The 14,838-nt window shown below is 54.4% G+C and overlaps 1 protein-coding gene across 3 annotated transcripts in view; it reads right to left on the bottom strand.

Moving 5' to 3' along the window:
- Window positions 1–738: 738 nt before the first annotated feature.
- The window catches only part of Slc25a25 (solute carrier family 25 member 25), a 37,575-nt gene continuing 23,475 nt past the window's right edge, over window positions 739–14,838 (bottom strand). For 2 of the 3 annotated variants that reach the window (XM_048343668.1, XM_048343687.1), the window contains exons 2-10: window positions 7,975–8,101; window positions 7,807–7,894; window positions 6,368–6,479; window positions 5,139–5,297; window positions 3,915–4,067; window positions 3,557–3,664; window positions 3,297–3,464; window positions 2,811–2,961; window positions 739–2,719 (exon numbers count right to left, since the gene is read on the bottom strand). In XM_048343668.1, coding sequence (XP_048199625.1) covers window positions 2,535–2,719; window positions 2,811–2,961; window positions 3,297–3,464; window positions 3,557–3,664; window positions 3,915–4,067; window positions 5,139–5,297; window positions 6,368–6,479; window positions 7,807–7,894; window positions 7,975–8,101 — 1,251 coding nt within the window. In that variant the 3' untranslated portion in view covers window positions 739–2,534. Of the gene's footprint in view, window positions 2,720–2,810; window positions 2,962–3,296; window positions 3,465–3,556; window positions 3,665–3,914; window positions 4,068–5,138; window positions 5,298–6,367; window positions 6,480–7,806; window positions 7,895–7,974; window positions 8,102–10,250; window positions 10,483–14,838 lie in introns of those variants that run through there. The other variant, XM_048343678.1, reaches the window with a different exon arrangement.

The following is a 14,838-nucleotide window of genomic DNA, read 5'->3' as shown; positions in this document are numbered from 1 at the left end:
CCTGACTGGAGGGGTCTGACGGCCATGCATCTATGTGCGTTTTGGTGTTCAGGTCCTCAGAGGGTCTGTCTGTTGCTCAAGGGCACTTGCTGAGTTTGTAGTTGGATGGAAGAACTTGGAGTTAGCTCAAGACAACCAGGGTCGTCTAAATATATCAACTCAAACCATCTTGGCGGCCGCGCTGGGTCCTCAGCATCTGTGAGCGCGAAAGAGGCAGGAACCACTGCGAGGCCAGCAGGGTCTGCAGGCCACATGAAGATGGTGCTTCCAGCCGGAGGGAGTGGCTGAGCCGGTGCCCTCCATGGGGAGGGGGCAGGTGGGACCTTGTCAGAGCACCTGCCCCTGGTGAGCAACTACTGTAGAGGAACCGGAGGGGACTGCCCAGAGCTGGAGGAGAACAGGGGATTCATTATCTCACATGTAGAAAGCACCGAGCTACCCAAGCCCAGGGCAGAAAACTCTTCCGTTGGCCAGGCACCGGCGGCTCAGGCCTGTTAATCCTAGCTACTCAGGCAGCTGAGATCTGAGGACTGAGGTTCGAAGCCAGCCTGGTACAAAAGTCCCTGTGAAACTCATATCCAAATAACTACTCGAAAACCAGAAGTAGAGTGGCAGCTCAATATGGTAGTAGCCTTGAGCAAGAGAGCTCAGGGATATCGCCCAGGCCTTGCCTGAGTTCAAGCCCCACGACTGACAAAACCAAAACCCAAACCCAAACCAAACCAAACAAAACTGTTGTGTCAACATCTTTGAAGTCCTTTATTAGAAGGCTGAAACGACAACTTCCACATCCTTCTTAATTTGCTTTGACAAATTCCAGTTAGAACTATATGTATTTATATATAAACAATAATTTTTGCATTGATCTTTGCATCCTATTTAAAGTATCCCCATTAGGCGATTCTGGGGGAAATGGAGGTACAACTGTCACTGGCCAGCTGATCGGCATTACTAACGGGGTAGCTGAGGGCTGGAAGGGGGAGCCCATTTCACAGATGGGATGGGGGGGTGCCCCTTCCTTGCCCCTCACAGTTCATAGTGAGAAGCACCTCACTGCTTTGTCATTCAAAAAGGGTGAGAAAAGACCCCCCCTCCCTGCCAGTCCAGGGAAGGACTTGGGCTCTGGAGATTCTCTGGTTGGCCATCCTCGTCACCCGAGGACCCCAGACCTCAATCCCACCTGCCCAGGGGACATGTTCTCCATGGAGAAGCGTCCCTTCCCCTTTGCCTTTTCTTCTACCATCAGTCCCCAGAGGAGTTTCTTTGGGTGTGGACAGCAGGAAGGGTCACTTCAGACCTGTCCTCCCCATCACCCCTACCAGGCGGTGATGGGAAGGCACAATCAACCATGAACATAAATATGAGTAAAAAAAAAAATGAACTCGAAAATGACAGGCTATTAATTAAACAAGTCTATAAAAATAGTTAGGACATAACTCTGTTCAAATAAATACAAAATAAATATGCTCCAAGCGGTGTGATGTCGCATTGGTGGAATGTGAGGCTGGTCCCCCCTCCATCGGGACTGGACATACATATACACTCCAGGGGTGTCAGAGACAAGTCTAGCACAGTCAGCCAAACTACCTACTCCTTCTGACTTTTCTAGAAGCACAGAACTTGCACGTTCGGTCTAGTTGTCTTTCGGAACCAAATCCTTTTCTTAACAAGACATAATGAAGGCCTTCAGCACCGACTCTCTCACTGGGACAGAAAGGGCAGCACTTTTGCCTTTTCTTCCCAAACGCACGACCCGGCCACCTCAAGCCCCAGGGCGTGATGCCGAGCGAGCTCTGAGCTGGTGCCGGTCCTGCAGAATCTGGGGTCAGCTCTGGGGACGTGAGGCCCAAGCAGGCAGCCGAGGGCATCTGGGGGGGGCCAGGCCCCAGCACTAGCCTTCTCCAAAGCCATGCACCACCCCGGGCAGTGAGCGGCCCTGCCTGAGTGCACACACACACACACGCGTCCCGGTGCCCGAACTGGCGAGCACGAAGGCCAGCACAGGTCTCCAAAGAGGCGAGTGCATAAGCAGACCCCTCCGGCCTCCCGTAGCACAGGTCAGGACAGATGCTGCAGCTCAGGAAGCAGACTGGGAGAGGACAGGGACAAGACAGGGTGTCATGACGGTCACCCTCGTCCTACAGCACATCAGAGGAGGGCACAGAATGGGCACAGGGATGCTCAGCAGGCCAGAGGGCAGGCGCAGCCGAGGTCTGGGGAGAAGGACAAGGTGAAAACTAAGCCGGCCTCAAGCTTGCTATCTGGCAGGCACTGCAGGGAATGTCCTGTCCCCCCGGCACAGAAGCCTGGGCCTTGCTGACCCTGAGGAACGCCCCCCCAGTCTTCCTGCGGGTGGACATGAGGGTCTGCTGGGTCAGCAGGACGGCCCCGGGGCCCGCCAGCCCCTCCCGCCCCTCCCTCGCCGCGTCCCGGGTTTCACAGCTTGGCTTGAGTCAGCGTAGTGTTGGCACATTCACAGAATGAGATGACTGCACACCCCGGGCCGCGGCCCGGGATCGGTGGCCGCCCTCCCGTCACCGAGACTGAACGCCCAGGGTAATCTTCAGGTTCTCATACACCACGTAGCTGATGCTCACAGCTGGGATCACCTTCATGAAGTTGGGGGCCAGCCCCCGGTACAGCCCAAAGGCCCCCTCGGTCCTCAGGATCTGTTTGAAGAGGCTGCTCATGGTCACCTCAGGCGCGCCCTCGATGGAGGCTGTAGGAGAGGCCCTGGGTGAGTCGCATGCCTTCGACCGGCCCTCCCAAAGCTGCCTGGGAGACAGAGACCTGTCTGAGGGCGGCCTTACCTTGCGCCTGCATCCGGGTCCTGACCAGGGCCAGGGGGTAGCTGGCCAGCTGGCCACAGGTGCTGGAGATGGTGCCGCAGGCCAGGAGCACGAAGACGCCGGGGTCCGCGCTGTTCACCGCGTACCGCTGCAGCCAGGTGTTCTTGAGGGTCTGGGGAGGGGGGAACGGGGAGTGAGCCCGGGGAGGAGCGCGCGTGGCAGGGCGCCACTGGAGCCACGTCCCGAGACAGGAGATCCCAGGACTATTGTCACTTGGTTCGTGTGGCCGGGGTGTCACCTGCAGTCGCTGGCCTGCCTACCCTTTGTTTTTGAAGACACTGGGGATTCCTGGCTAGGACGGGGGCGTAGGGCCAGAAAACGGGGCAGCGCTCCCAGGCGGGAGCCCCTCGCAGTGAGGTGAGGAGGGTGTGTTACGGTTGCCACCATTTCTGTCAGGCTGACACCCGGTGGGGAGGGCCAGGGCGGAAGGCGGGGGCTGCGTCTCACCTCGTAGACGGCCAGGTCGATGCCGGCGTAGGGGATGATCCCCAGCATGTTGGGGATGTAGCCCTTGTAGAAGGCAGCCACCCCCTCCTTGGCCAGGATTCGCCGTGCGCAGTCCAGCATGCCCGAGTACTGGCCCGTTTTCCTCAGGGCCATCCGCGTCTTCAGAACCTGTGACGGGGACGCGGCGAGCGTGAGCACGCGCGGTCCTCTCCACCCCGGGCACGCTGCCCGCCCCGGGACCCGGGTGGCCGGCCGCTCACCTCCATTGGGTAGATGCTGCTCTGGGCGATAGCCCCAGCCAAGGAGCCTGCCACAAGCCTCTCGTGGATCCGCAGCGTCTCCTGGTCACTTCCGACGAGACGCTTGATCTACAATTGGGAAAAACAGACGGATGCATCCAGAGGCCACAGCACCTGCCCCGGCCAGCACCTTGCGACCCCCCCCCCCCCCCCCGGCCACTTTATAATCAGAAATGGAAGCGAGGAGATCTCGTGGCACAGCCAGTGCCAGCCGAGGCCTCCCGTGTCCCCTGCTGTCCTCTGGGTATTCCCAATCCAGCCAAAGCCCCATAAGCAGCTGCCAGCAGGCGGCTCTCTCTCTAGGAAGCTGGGTCCTCACCTGCTCGTAGGCCATGAACTTGATGGCCGACTCAGGGGCGATTTTGAGGACGTTGATGCCGTTGCCCCGCCAGAGAGACTTGGCCCCTCCCTCTCGGATCATCTGAGTGAATCCACCCACAATGCACATGTTGTTGCTCCGGGAGGCGTGGACCTGAGGGAGAATGGGTGGGTGATCAGTGGAATGTGGCAGGGCCTCAGGCTGCCATCATGGGGGTGGTGGGGTGCGTTCTTCTCTGGGCCACCGGAGAATTTGGTTTCATTTTATTTTTCCCTCCTTTCAGCGATGTGAAGTCTAACTCAGCACTGTGAGCACCAAACATGGCTCATTCCAATTTAGATTCAACACGATGCCTAACACCTCCACAAGGACTATGTCAAAAAACAAAACAAAACCTAGCCCCGAGCTTTTCATCACAGAGATAAAGTCAGGCAGCGAGCCTCTGTGAGGCCATCTTCGGCCGCAGCAGGGCCCAGAGCAGGCCGATCTGTAACCTTGCTGCTTCCAGCCTGGCTGGGCTTGGTTAATAATGCACAGCTACGGGGCTGCTCCTGCAACCTTCCTGGGAGTTCAATGAACTGTCTGCGCCCCTCATTTTTGTGGATGACCTAGACGATAAGGGAAGGAAGGAGCTGGTCTGAAGCTGGGGCAGAGTCCAAGCCAAGATTTCCTTTTTCCTGAAATCCACCCCTTGTTTCCAGGGGACAGAGAGAGGCCCCAGAGGGCGAAGAGGGAGAGGAAGGATGGTGTTGTTTCTGAGCAGGGCTCCTCAAAAGCAACGAGACCAGACTGACTAGTTTCTGTTAAGCGTGATATCAAAGTCCAGAAGCGTGTCCTCGTGTGGATCGTTTCACAATGCTGCCCCTGACATCAGAGCAGGCGCTCTGCCCACGGACGTGGAACTGCCTGCTGGGCCAAGGTACGCGGGGAAATCATTCCCGCACACCACGGATGTCTCAGGGGCCCCCGGGGCCACGCTAGGCTGATGTAAGGGGATGCCTGGCTTCAGTGCCTCGGATAAAATTAGACCTTCTATTTGAAAAAGGTCAACCTAGAACTGGATCTCCGGGTACCCTGGCTGGAGCAATGATTCTAATGTCATCCACTGGGTTAGACAAGTTTGGGCCAAAAAAAGGGCAGAGTATCCAGGGAGGGGGAATCCAACCGTCCAACAAACCCCAGATGAAAGTCAGGTGGTCTGGTCTGGACCACTGTGCGGCTCACCTGCATGAGCACCTTGAGCCTGTCCAGGGGGGCTGTGCAGGTCCTTGAAACAGCCCCCGCCCCGCCTCCGGCCACCAGGTGTCTCCACCACATCCCTGTCAGCCTCTCCTCCACTGTGAACTCATCAGGGACCGTCAGATTCTCACCCACATCGAAGATCTGTGAGGAAGACCAGCAGGGTCATGCACAGCCCACCCTGCTCAGCTGCAGCCAAGCTGGGGGCGGCCACGGCCTTCCACCGTCTGGGGGAACCGTGTATGGTGAGGATGCTGGGGACTGGGCTCTTTCCCTTCTCTGCCTGAACACGGCAAAGCTCGGCCTTGTTGCTGGCCTGGTAAAGGCCTAGGTAGGAGAAGAGGTGAATGTAAGTGGGAAAGCCAATTACGAAATCATGGGGCAGCTCCTTCCTAGCCAGCTCATGCGGCTTTTCAGTGCGGACTGCCAAGCTAGCTAGATGGATAGGATCAGGTCAGGGGCACAGATCCTGAAACCCAGTAATGGAACAGGATCGGCCTGGCAGAACATTACATAAGGCCTCAGCACACAGAGCACTGCCCTGCCTGTGTTAATAGCCACTCTCTGGGGCTGGTTCCAGCTGGCTCTGCTCTGACTCGAGGCTGCAGGCCAGAGACAGGGGCCAGCTGCTCTGAACCCTGGAGCCTGCCCCTTCCATTCCCCCAAGGAGCCCTGGCCTGAGACTACGGATTCAGGGTAGGTAAGATTGCCCAGCAGAGACCAGCAGGGGGATAAGGCTGGCATCAGGGAGCTGGGCAGGGAGGTCAATGCAGACCCACACTGACAGGTGAAACAGCAGCTTGAGGAACACTATGGGGACAAGCTATTTTTGCCATAAAGAGAAATCAGAAATAGCACACATACACGCCACCCAAAAAAAGGAAGTGAGAAGACATCTGCTAGGCCTCCGTGTGTGTTCTCCTTGGAGAAGAGGAGGCATCAGGGGAAGGGATATTTGACATGGGCCCTGAAAACTCCTGCTTGCGGGGACAGAGATGGTCCTGGCAAAGGGAACCTCACTGAGGCTTGGGAAAGCCCGCTGCTCACAGTGGACAGTGTTTGGGGACGTGAGGGAGCACAGGGCCGGTTGTTCTGGGCTGGCAATGGAGGGGACAGTCTTGCTGTTAGGAAGAGGTGACCGGGACCCCTGGCCCGCTCCTGGGATGGGGCCGGGGGAAGAGGGTCTGTGGACAGATCGACGGGGGTGGCCTTACCGTGGAATGCTTCCAGTACAGGATGATCTCGGGGATGTTTTCGACGGGGTGTAGGAGGTGGTAGTCCCTCCACTCGTTCCAGTCAATGGTCATCGTGCCATTTTTATCCATGCTGCAAGAAAAAGGTACCCTCACCACGTGCTATCACGCCCATCTTCCAGTAGCAAGGCCCAGCACTCAAGGCCGGGGGCAGGAGCTACAGCCATTCAGGCACCTGTGTGCCCATGTCAAGGGGCAAGGTGGCGTACACCCCTTTTTGGCAAGAAACAAAAAGCAAAACCCCAAACAGAACCCCACTTTAGTCAGGCATGGAAATCGGGGAGGGAGGCGCTCACGGCTTACACGGATACTTACTAGGTGACAGGGCCCCAGAAGTGGCCCGTGCGTATTCTGACAGACAGACAAAGGAGGATGCAGAGGAGAGAGGAGAAACAATACAAATAAGTGCTCTGAGCAGATGTTAGTAAAGCAAGCACACACCCAAAGACATGACAGGCAGCACAGCTTAAGGTCCAGCCGCCCCAGTGACAAGCCCAGGAGCCCCGGGCCCAGGGAGCTGGGGAAGGCTCAGCGGAGACAAGGAACCCCAGGGCTGTCCTGCTCACCACACAGCTACCTTTAGGGGCAGCACCTGACACAGCGCACAGAGCATTAGCTGTGGGAGGAAGCAAGACGCAAACCCTTCTCCCTTTCTAACCAGGAAGAGAACACTTTCAGGGGACATCTCTAAATGACTTTAGTCCCCACTCCTTCTCTTCCCGGGTCCACTGCATTCCAGTCATTTTCAAAAGGGAGCTGGGCACGCGTGGCTCATGCCTGTAATCCTAGCTATGCAGGAGGCTGAGATCTGAGGGTTGCAGTTCAAAACTAGCCGGGCAGGAATATCTGTGAGACTCATTTCCAATGAACCACCCAAAAACCAGAAGTGGAGCTGTGGCTCAATTAGTAGAGTGCTACTGTTTTTTGTTTTTTTCTGGTCCTGGGGTTTGAACTCAAGGCCTAGGCTCTGTCCCCGAGCTTCTCGGTGCTCAAAGCTAGCACTCTACCACTTGAGCCACAGTGCCATTTCCAGATGTTTCTGTCTATGTGGTACTGAGGAATGGAACCCAGGGCTTCGTGCATGCTAGGCAAGTATTCTACCACTAAGCCACATTCCCAGGGCTAGTGTTGAATGGAAAAAAAACAAAGGATCGGTGCCCTGAGTTCAAGACCCAATACTGACACACCAAAAAATGGTGTGTGTGGGGGGGCGGGGGGAACGACTAGTCTATAAACCTGGAGAGAAGCTCCCCTTGGGACTAGGCTACTGCGATGCTTTACAAACACAAGAAGGCCAAGTTCAAGGGAACAGATCAGCACAGTGAGCAGCATCACAGGGTAGACCAAGAGCCTTTTTTTTTTTTTCATCACCCCAAATGCAGAGGTTGCTGGGTACTTACCTCTTGAGAATTTTTTCTGCCTGCTGCTCGGAGATCTTGACTCCCAGGTCCCGCAGGGACTGCATGATCTCCTGCGCGTCGATCCGCCCTGCGGGGACGGGTGCCGTGAGCAGGACCCAGCATGTGGAAATGCCCAGCCAGTGCCCGACAAGCCAGACCCAGACTCACCATCGTTCTTTTTGTCCAGACTCTTAAACACCAGCCTCAGCTTCTTCTCGTGGTCTTGGAGGTAATGGACAAATTCCTCAAAGTCCAGTTGCCCATCGAGGTCCTTGTCACCAGCTTGCACAATTTTCTAGAAAACAAGAAGAATTTGTGGTTTTGCTCAGAACATGCCTATTCCGGTCCCTGGTGGGGCAATCTGGGGCAAAGGTCACACCAATAACCCAAGATGCCCCTGGTCCACTCCCAGGATATACTAGTGCACAAGAAGCCTGGCCCCATCACTTCTCAGCCCCCGTCACTGTTTGGATCCAAGGGCTGGCCAGGAGCCAGGAGGCCCCGGGAGGAACCCTCCAGACAGGCCAGCAAGACAGCCTGGCAGCATTCCCAAGACCAAGTGTTACACAGCCAGGGCGAGCTGCTTGGCAGCCCACAGGGCTGTCCCTTGCACCAGGCCTCTCAATTCCCGCAGGAACTCTGCCGCTTGCTCTTTCCACATGGCCCTTGCCCCATACTGGCCCAAGAACAACTTGGTGGCTAGAGTGAAAGTTCGAGCAATGTCTGCCTGGCAGAATTTCTGCCAACAAAACGCTCTGGAGGCTGAGAAGCAGTAGGAGCCAAGGGCGGCTCTACTTGGGCATGTGCTTCATGGCACTGCCAGTCCCAGGTCTCAGGACACCAGATGATATAACCGAGCCCTGAGCAGGCCCTGGCAACCAGGACAGCACTACCCAGCAAGAGTCAAGTGACCTGGGGTGGCTTTAAGAGGTTCCAGAGCTCTGCACCTGTGCCATGGATCTGATCTGTGCAAAATGTCTCTACATTAAGAGCTTAGGATATGCCGGAGTCATGTGAAATGCTTTACTGAGTCCTGCCAAATAGCTCTAGGAAGTAGGGAAAAAATTTCTTCCATGCTAGAGCAGCCAACAGGAGTTCAGATCAGAGAGGCTAAGTATTCATGGGCGGGCACACAGCCAGGGAAGTGGTGGGCAGGATTCAGGCTGAGCCTGTCCGTCTTCTGTGTCACCTTCCTCCAGCTATCCCTGCCACCCTAAGGTGAATCTCAAGAACGTGAGAGACAAACATGAGTCACTTCAACTCAGCAATGCCCAGAGCAGAGGCTCCCTTAAGGAATCCAGTTATTCTTCCTGTGTTTCCCGATTCTCCACCAGACTCCATTCAGATCTTTCGGTTGATGGACCATCAGCCAGCTTTGCTCACAAAGGGTTTATGTCACAGCCTCCCTCTTAGTTACACCTTGACCACTGATGGGGGATGACCCTAGACAGATACCTGGGACCTAGCATGGTCAAAATCCTGGTATGCAGGGTGTGGCTGGATCTGGGGACAGATGCTGGCATGTCTTATCTGCTACCTGGGCTTATTCATTTCCTGCCAACATCTGTGCTCTCAGCCAGGGGTGGAATAAATTTTGAATGGGACCATTGCTCCACATTTCTAGCTAGATTAGAAACAGTCCACAAGCCACTTGAGGAGAAGGTGCAGAGCTCTGGTCCTCAGGCTGCCTGCCACCAAGATGATCCATGCACTTTACTGTGCATAGACAACCCACGATAGTGCTCACTGCGTATTCTTAAGAGCCGGATGTGATGGCGCATGTGTATAATCCCAGGATTTATCTGGGAGGCTGAGGATGAAGAATCTGGAGGCCAACCTAGACTACAGAGTGTAATCCTAATCAAAATACAAGTCCACAGAGTCTCCTTTCTGTCTCCTTCCTAGGACATCTGTCACCAGCACTAGGGACAGCGCACTCAGTGAACCAGGAAACCAGGAGTCAAGGGACCCACCTGATTCCTCTACCCCAGAAGCTCAGTTCCCCATCACCAAAGCTCGTCAAGACCCCCGCTGTGCTTTTGCTCCTCAGGCTGCGCCCCCACACCCAGGAACGCCAACTCTAGCCCTCGGGCCTCCCAAGAGGGGCTTCTACCTGGCTCCCTGCCTCTGTCCGCCAGCCACCTCAAAAAACAGCCTGTAGCAGCTGGACAAACCCCCCCCCCCTCCATCTCAGCCCCACGCAGCTGATGGGACTCCACCTCGCGAGTGCCTTCCTGGAATTCCAGCCTTTCTCGGAGGTCATGTGAAAGCGATCACTCCCACCCGTGACGCAGGGCTTGCCACGTGCCAACTGGGGGACATTCCCACCCTTCCGCAGTCTCTGCTAGGGGGGCAGGTGGGGGGCCGTCACAGTCGCTGTGCCCGAGGACACGCACCTGCAGGCTCGCCACCCCGCTTCCGCCCGCGCCCGCCCGCCCGCACACCTGCTTCCACTGGCGGTAAGTGGAGAACTCCTGGGAAGGGATGAAGACGCTGAGCTTGAAGATGGACTTGAGCTCGGCGGGAAGCCCCTTGGACTCGAAGTACTGGAACTCGGTCTGGGCCTCCCCGATGAGCGGCACGTACAGGCACAGGCAGAGCATGCTGGCCGGGCCGGGAGGGAGCCGAGCGGGGAGCGGAGCCGGCGGCCGCGGGGAGAGAGAACGCGGATGCCGCGCCGCCGGGAGGCTCGCCCCTGATAAGCGCAACCAAGCCCCGCCCCCTGGCTTAGCTGAAGTAGGGTCCCGCCCACCGTGAGCCGGGCCAGCCAATGAGCGAGCTCCGGCCCGGCTCCAGACCCCGCCCCCTCCCCGCGTGGACGGCCGCCCAGCTCCGGCCCAGCTCCCGCCCGGCCCGCCCGTGGACGGCCGCCCAGCTCTGGCCGGGGCCCGTGGACGGCCGCATCAGGTTGCTCAAGAGCAGAAGAGCAAAGATCAGGGCTGACGTCACCGCCCCCGGCCCGGCCCGGCCCCCCCACCCCCGGAGCCCAGGCTCAGGCTCTGCCTGGGTGTCCGCACCATGCCCAAACAAACCTTCACCCCCTGGCTGCCAGCTCCTCCAAATAAACAGCCCACAGCCAGTTCCCATACAAGGTCCCCAAATGCGTCACTCGAGGCGGATTTCTCCCCTTAGTAAATCATTCTCAACAGAAAATTCAGCAGATGTGAAAAGAATGAACCCCCCTCCCCCAGGGTCCCCCTCCCTTGCTGGCCTGGTGTGGCTGAGATGGGAGGGGAAGAGGCGGGTCGCAGCCACCCCGAGATGCTGCGGCCTGCTCACCCCGTGGGGGGCGCTCCAGGCCTTCCAGCACCATGCCCTGCGCCAGGGCACCCCAGCCCTGCACAGCCCCAAGTACCCAGCGAGGAAAACCACTTCCAGGCCATTCTACCAAGTGAGCCGTTGCTAAGCAACCCGTTCCCGTGGGCCTCAAGGCAACCAGGGAAGAGGAGGGAACTAGGGAACTATAATCCATAAATCTTTGCTAAGAGACTCCCCAGAATTATAACTCTGGGGCCAGCTGAGGCCTTCTATGAGCCCCACAGAGTTCAGACCCAAGGCTACTTGAAACACTTGAAACCTTGTGTAGTCCTAGCTTTCTGACTTGCAACTTGGCTGCTCTATATGGACTCCCTCCCCTTTTTTTTGCTAGTCCTGGGGCTTGAACTCAGGGCCTGAGAGCTGTCCCTGGCTTCTTTTTTCTCAAGGCTAGCACTCTGTCACTAGGCCATAGTCCCACCCAGAAACATTTTTAAATTTAACTGTTGTTGTGTTTGTTTTTTAATTAAAAGGGTTGGGCATGGTCATACACACCTGTAATCCAAGCTCTCATGAGAAAGGTTAAGGCAAGAGGACCTCAAATTCAAGGCCGGTCTATGCTACATAGTGAGTTTAAGGTCAGCCTGGCTATACTTGTAGACCTGACTCAAAAAGGGGGGGTAGAGAGGTAGACTGTGAGCTAGATAGCTCAGTGGTAGAGCGCTTGCCTAATATGCATGCATAACGCCCTGCATTTGTGATGGGTAATCTTGACTGTCAAGTTGATTGCATGGAGAAGCTGCTAGGAGATTAGCTTTTGGTGTGCCTGTGAGAGCATTTCCAGAAAGAATTAACTAAGAGTGGGAGGCCCATCCAGAATGCGGGCAGCACCATCCTATAAGCTGGAGGTCAGGTGGAATAAAAGAAGAAAAGGGGCAGGGGCTGGGAAGATGGCCTAGTGGTAAAGTGCTTACCTCCTAAAAGAAGAAAAGGGGAAGCTGGATAATCCTAGCTACCTGGGAGGTTAAATATGGGAGGACAGCAGTTGGAGGCCAGCCAGTCAGGAAAGTTTTTGAGGTCCTTTCTGAATCCATGGCTGGGTGCAGTACACATACCTGTCAGAGACTGGGAGAATTTCAGTTCCAGGCCTAGCTGGACAAAAAAGTCCATGAGACTCCCATTTCAATAGCGGGAAGCTGGACAAGTCGGAACTCACAAGGAGACAGCTCACAGCTCGGCACCTGGGCAGGAAATGAGACCCTATCTTAAAAATAACCATCAAAAACCAAACCAAAACAAAACAGGGTTGGTTGTTTGCTGGGAACTGGTGGCTCATGCCTATAAATCCTAGCTAATTAGGAGGCTGAGATCTGAGGACCATGATTTGAAGCCAGCCCAGGTAGGAAAGTCTATGACACTCTTAATCTCTAATTAACTATTAGAAAACTGGAAGTGGCACTGCACTGTAGCTCAAGTGGTAGAGTGCTAGCCTTGAGCAAAAGAGCTCCGGGACAGTGCCCAGGCCCCCCTAGTTCAAGACCAACAAAAAGCAAACAACAACCAAAAAAAAAAAAAAAAAAAAAGGCACACACACACACACAAAAAAAAAACAGGGTTGGAAGTATGTCTCTGTGTTACTCTGTGTTAGACTGCCAGCTTCACACTCTCATGGTTCTGAATTCAAAACTACAGTGCTACCAAAAAAAAAGTCCACTTGCACAAACATCGTTTCTGCTTCCTGGCTATGATTTGAGTTGTTCCGTTCTGCTATGGTTGTCCTACCATGATAGCCCCCAAACCTCTGAAACAAAGTTAAGTCCTTCCTCTCAAGTTCTTTTCTTAGTATTTTGCCAAAATGACAAAACTTGAACTGAGTGTGTAGCTCAAGTATAGAGTGCATACTTAGCAACCATGAGGACTTTAGTACTATCCTCAGTAACAGACATAAACAGACAGGCACTCATATGCATGCACACACACAGAGTTAAAAAAGACACAGGGCTCAATATCCAGTAGTACAAAAGAACAGGAAATGAAATTTGGTCCCTTAATTGTACAGTCACGTTGTAAATGCTTGATAGAATTATCACAGAAACTTTCACGAGGCAACCCAGCTGTACAACTCCTTTAGGAGATGAATGAGAACATTCCAGGCCCTGAAAAGAGCTGATTCTTCCGGAGGATTAACCCGCCCCCCCAGCCTGAAATTCCACCCCATGCCTTCCTCACAGATCTGCACCGAGAAGGAAGACGTCACTCTCTTGTTCCTTTTACAGCATACTACTTCCTAATATAGACAAAAGCTTCTTGCTCTGGGGATGGATAAAATTGGATAGCTATAATTTGGAAATCAACAAAAATTTTAAAAAGCACTTCTCAACTCATTAGCAAGATGTCAGGAGGATTCTAGAATAAGATGTTGCCTTTGACTTTGTGTGTTTGTGTGTTTTGTTCCTAGTGCTTGCTTGATCTCAGAGTGCTCTCCCTGCTCAAGGCTAGGGCTCTACCACTTGAACCACAGCTCTACTTCTGGCTTTCTGGTGGTTCATTGGAGATAAAAGTCTCATGGACTTTCCTGCCAAGGCTGTCTTCAAGTTGTGATCCTCGGATCTCAGCCTCCTAAGCAGCTAGGATTATGGGCATGATGATGACTTTTATGTACGACACAGTGGAACAAATTATAAGCAGGGATAGGACATTTGGTGCTAAGGGATGTGAGTTTAAGAGCAGCCCTTGGGGTGCCCTGGCACAGATGTGATGAGACTTCTTGGTGACTAGGCAGATTCCTGCTCTGCCGCCCTAAGTCCACAACACTCAGCTGTCTCCTAAGCAGCCCAATCCAGAATGTTCTGCTTTGGAGCTACTATAACACACAGCTCTATTGCTGGGGTCCCCGAAGGAAGAAGACTTTAGACTCAGCTGGTCTCTAAGGAACCAAGAAACAGACGTGAACAGGATCTGCCTTCTACTCCCCGTGCCGAAGGCTTGAATTCAGGGCCTCGTGCTTACGAGGCAGGTGCTCTGCCTTCTGGACCTCTCTCTATTCCCAGCCCCTCATTTTTGTTGTCTGAGATCAGGACTCAACTTGGTATGTGGCACTTTCGTTCACTGGCTGGCGTCCTACTATCTGAGCCATGCCTTCAACTGTTCTTGCCTTGATTTTCTGGATAGGGTGCCATGTGCATGCCGGGAACAACCTGGCCAGAACAGGCGCAAGCCTGTGTTCAGTTAGGCCTCCTTCCCCCTTTCTCTTTGAACTCAGGGTCTGGGTGCTATCCCTTAGCTTTTCACTCAAGTTGGTACTCTATCACTTTAGCCAAAGCTCTGCTTCAGCTCTTTGGTGGTTAATTAGAGGTGAGTCTCATGGACTTTCCTGCTGAAATCTAAGAATCCTGGCTCAAAGCCAGCCTGGGCAGAAAGTCTTTGAAACTCCTATCTCCAATAAACCAGCAAAAAGCTGAAGATGGAGGTGTGGCTCAGGTGGTAAAGTGACAGCCTTGAGTGAAAACAGCAAGCCAGAGCAAAAGGCCCTGAGTTTAAGAGCCAGGACTGTCAAGAAACAAAAATGAAAGAATCTTATGCTTTACATTGCAAGAGGAACTTCCTATTAACAAATAAATGCAAGAGTTCATTACTCTACACAAACCAACAGTTTCAGGGGACCAAGAAATGTTCTGCAAGTGTCAGTCAACACGTTATTTTACAAGGCTGACATCAACTGTATTACAACATGAGTGTTTTGTTGCTGCTGCTGCTGATGTTGCTAGAGATCGAATG

Source organism: Perognathus longimembris, chromosome 1 (assembly GCF_023159225.1).
Source record: "Perognathus longimembris pacificus isolate PPM17 chromosome 1, ASM2315922v1, whole genome shotgun sequence".
Taxonomy (NCBI): Eukaryota; Metazoa; Chordata; class Mammalia; order Rodentia; family Heteromyidae; genus Perognathus; species Perognathus longimembris.
The sequence above is the reverse complement of the archived record's forward strand: the minus strand, read 5'-3'. Positions and strand labels throughout refer to the sequence as shown.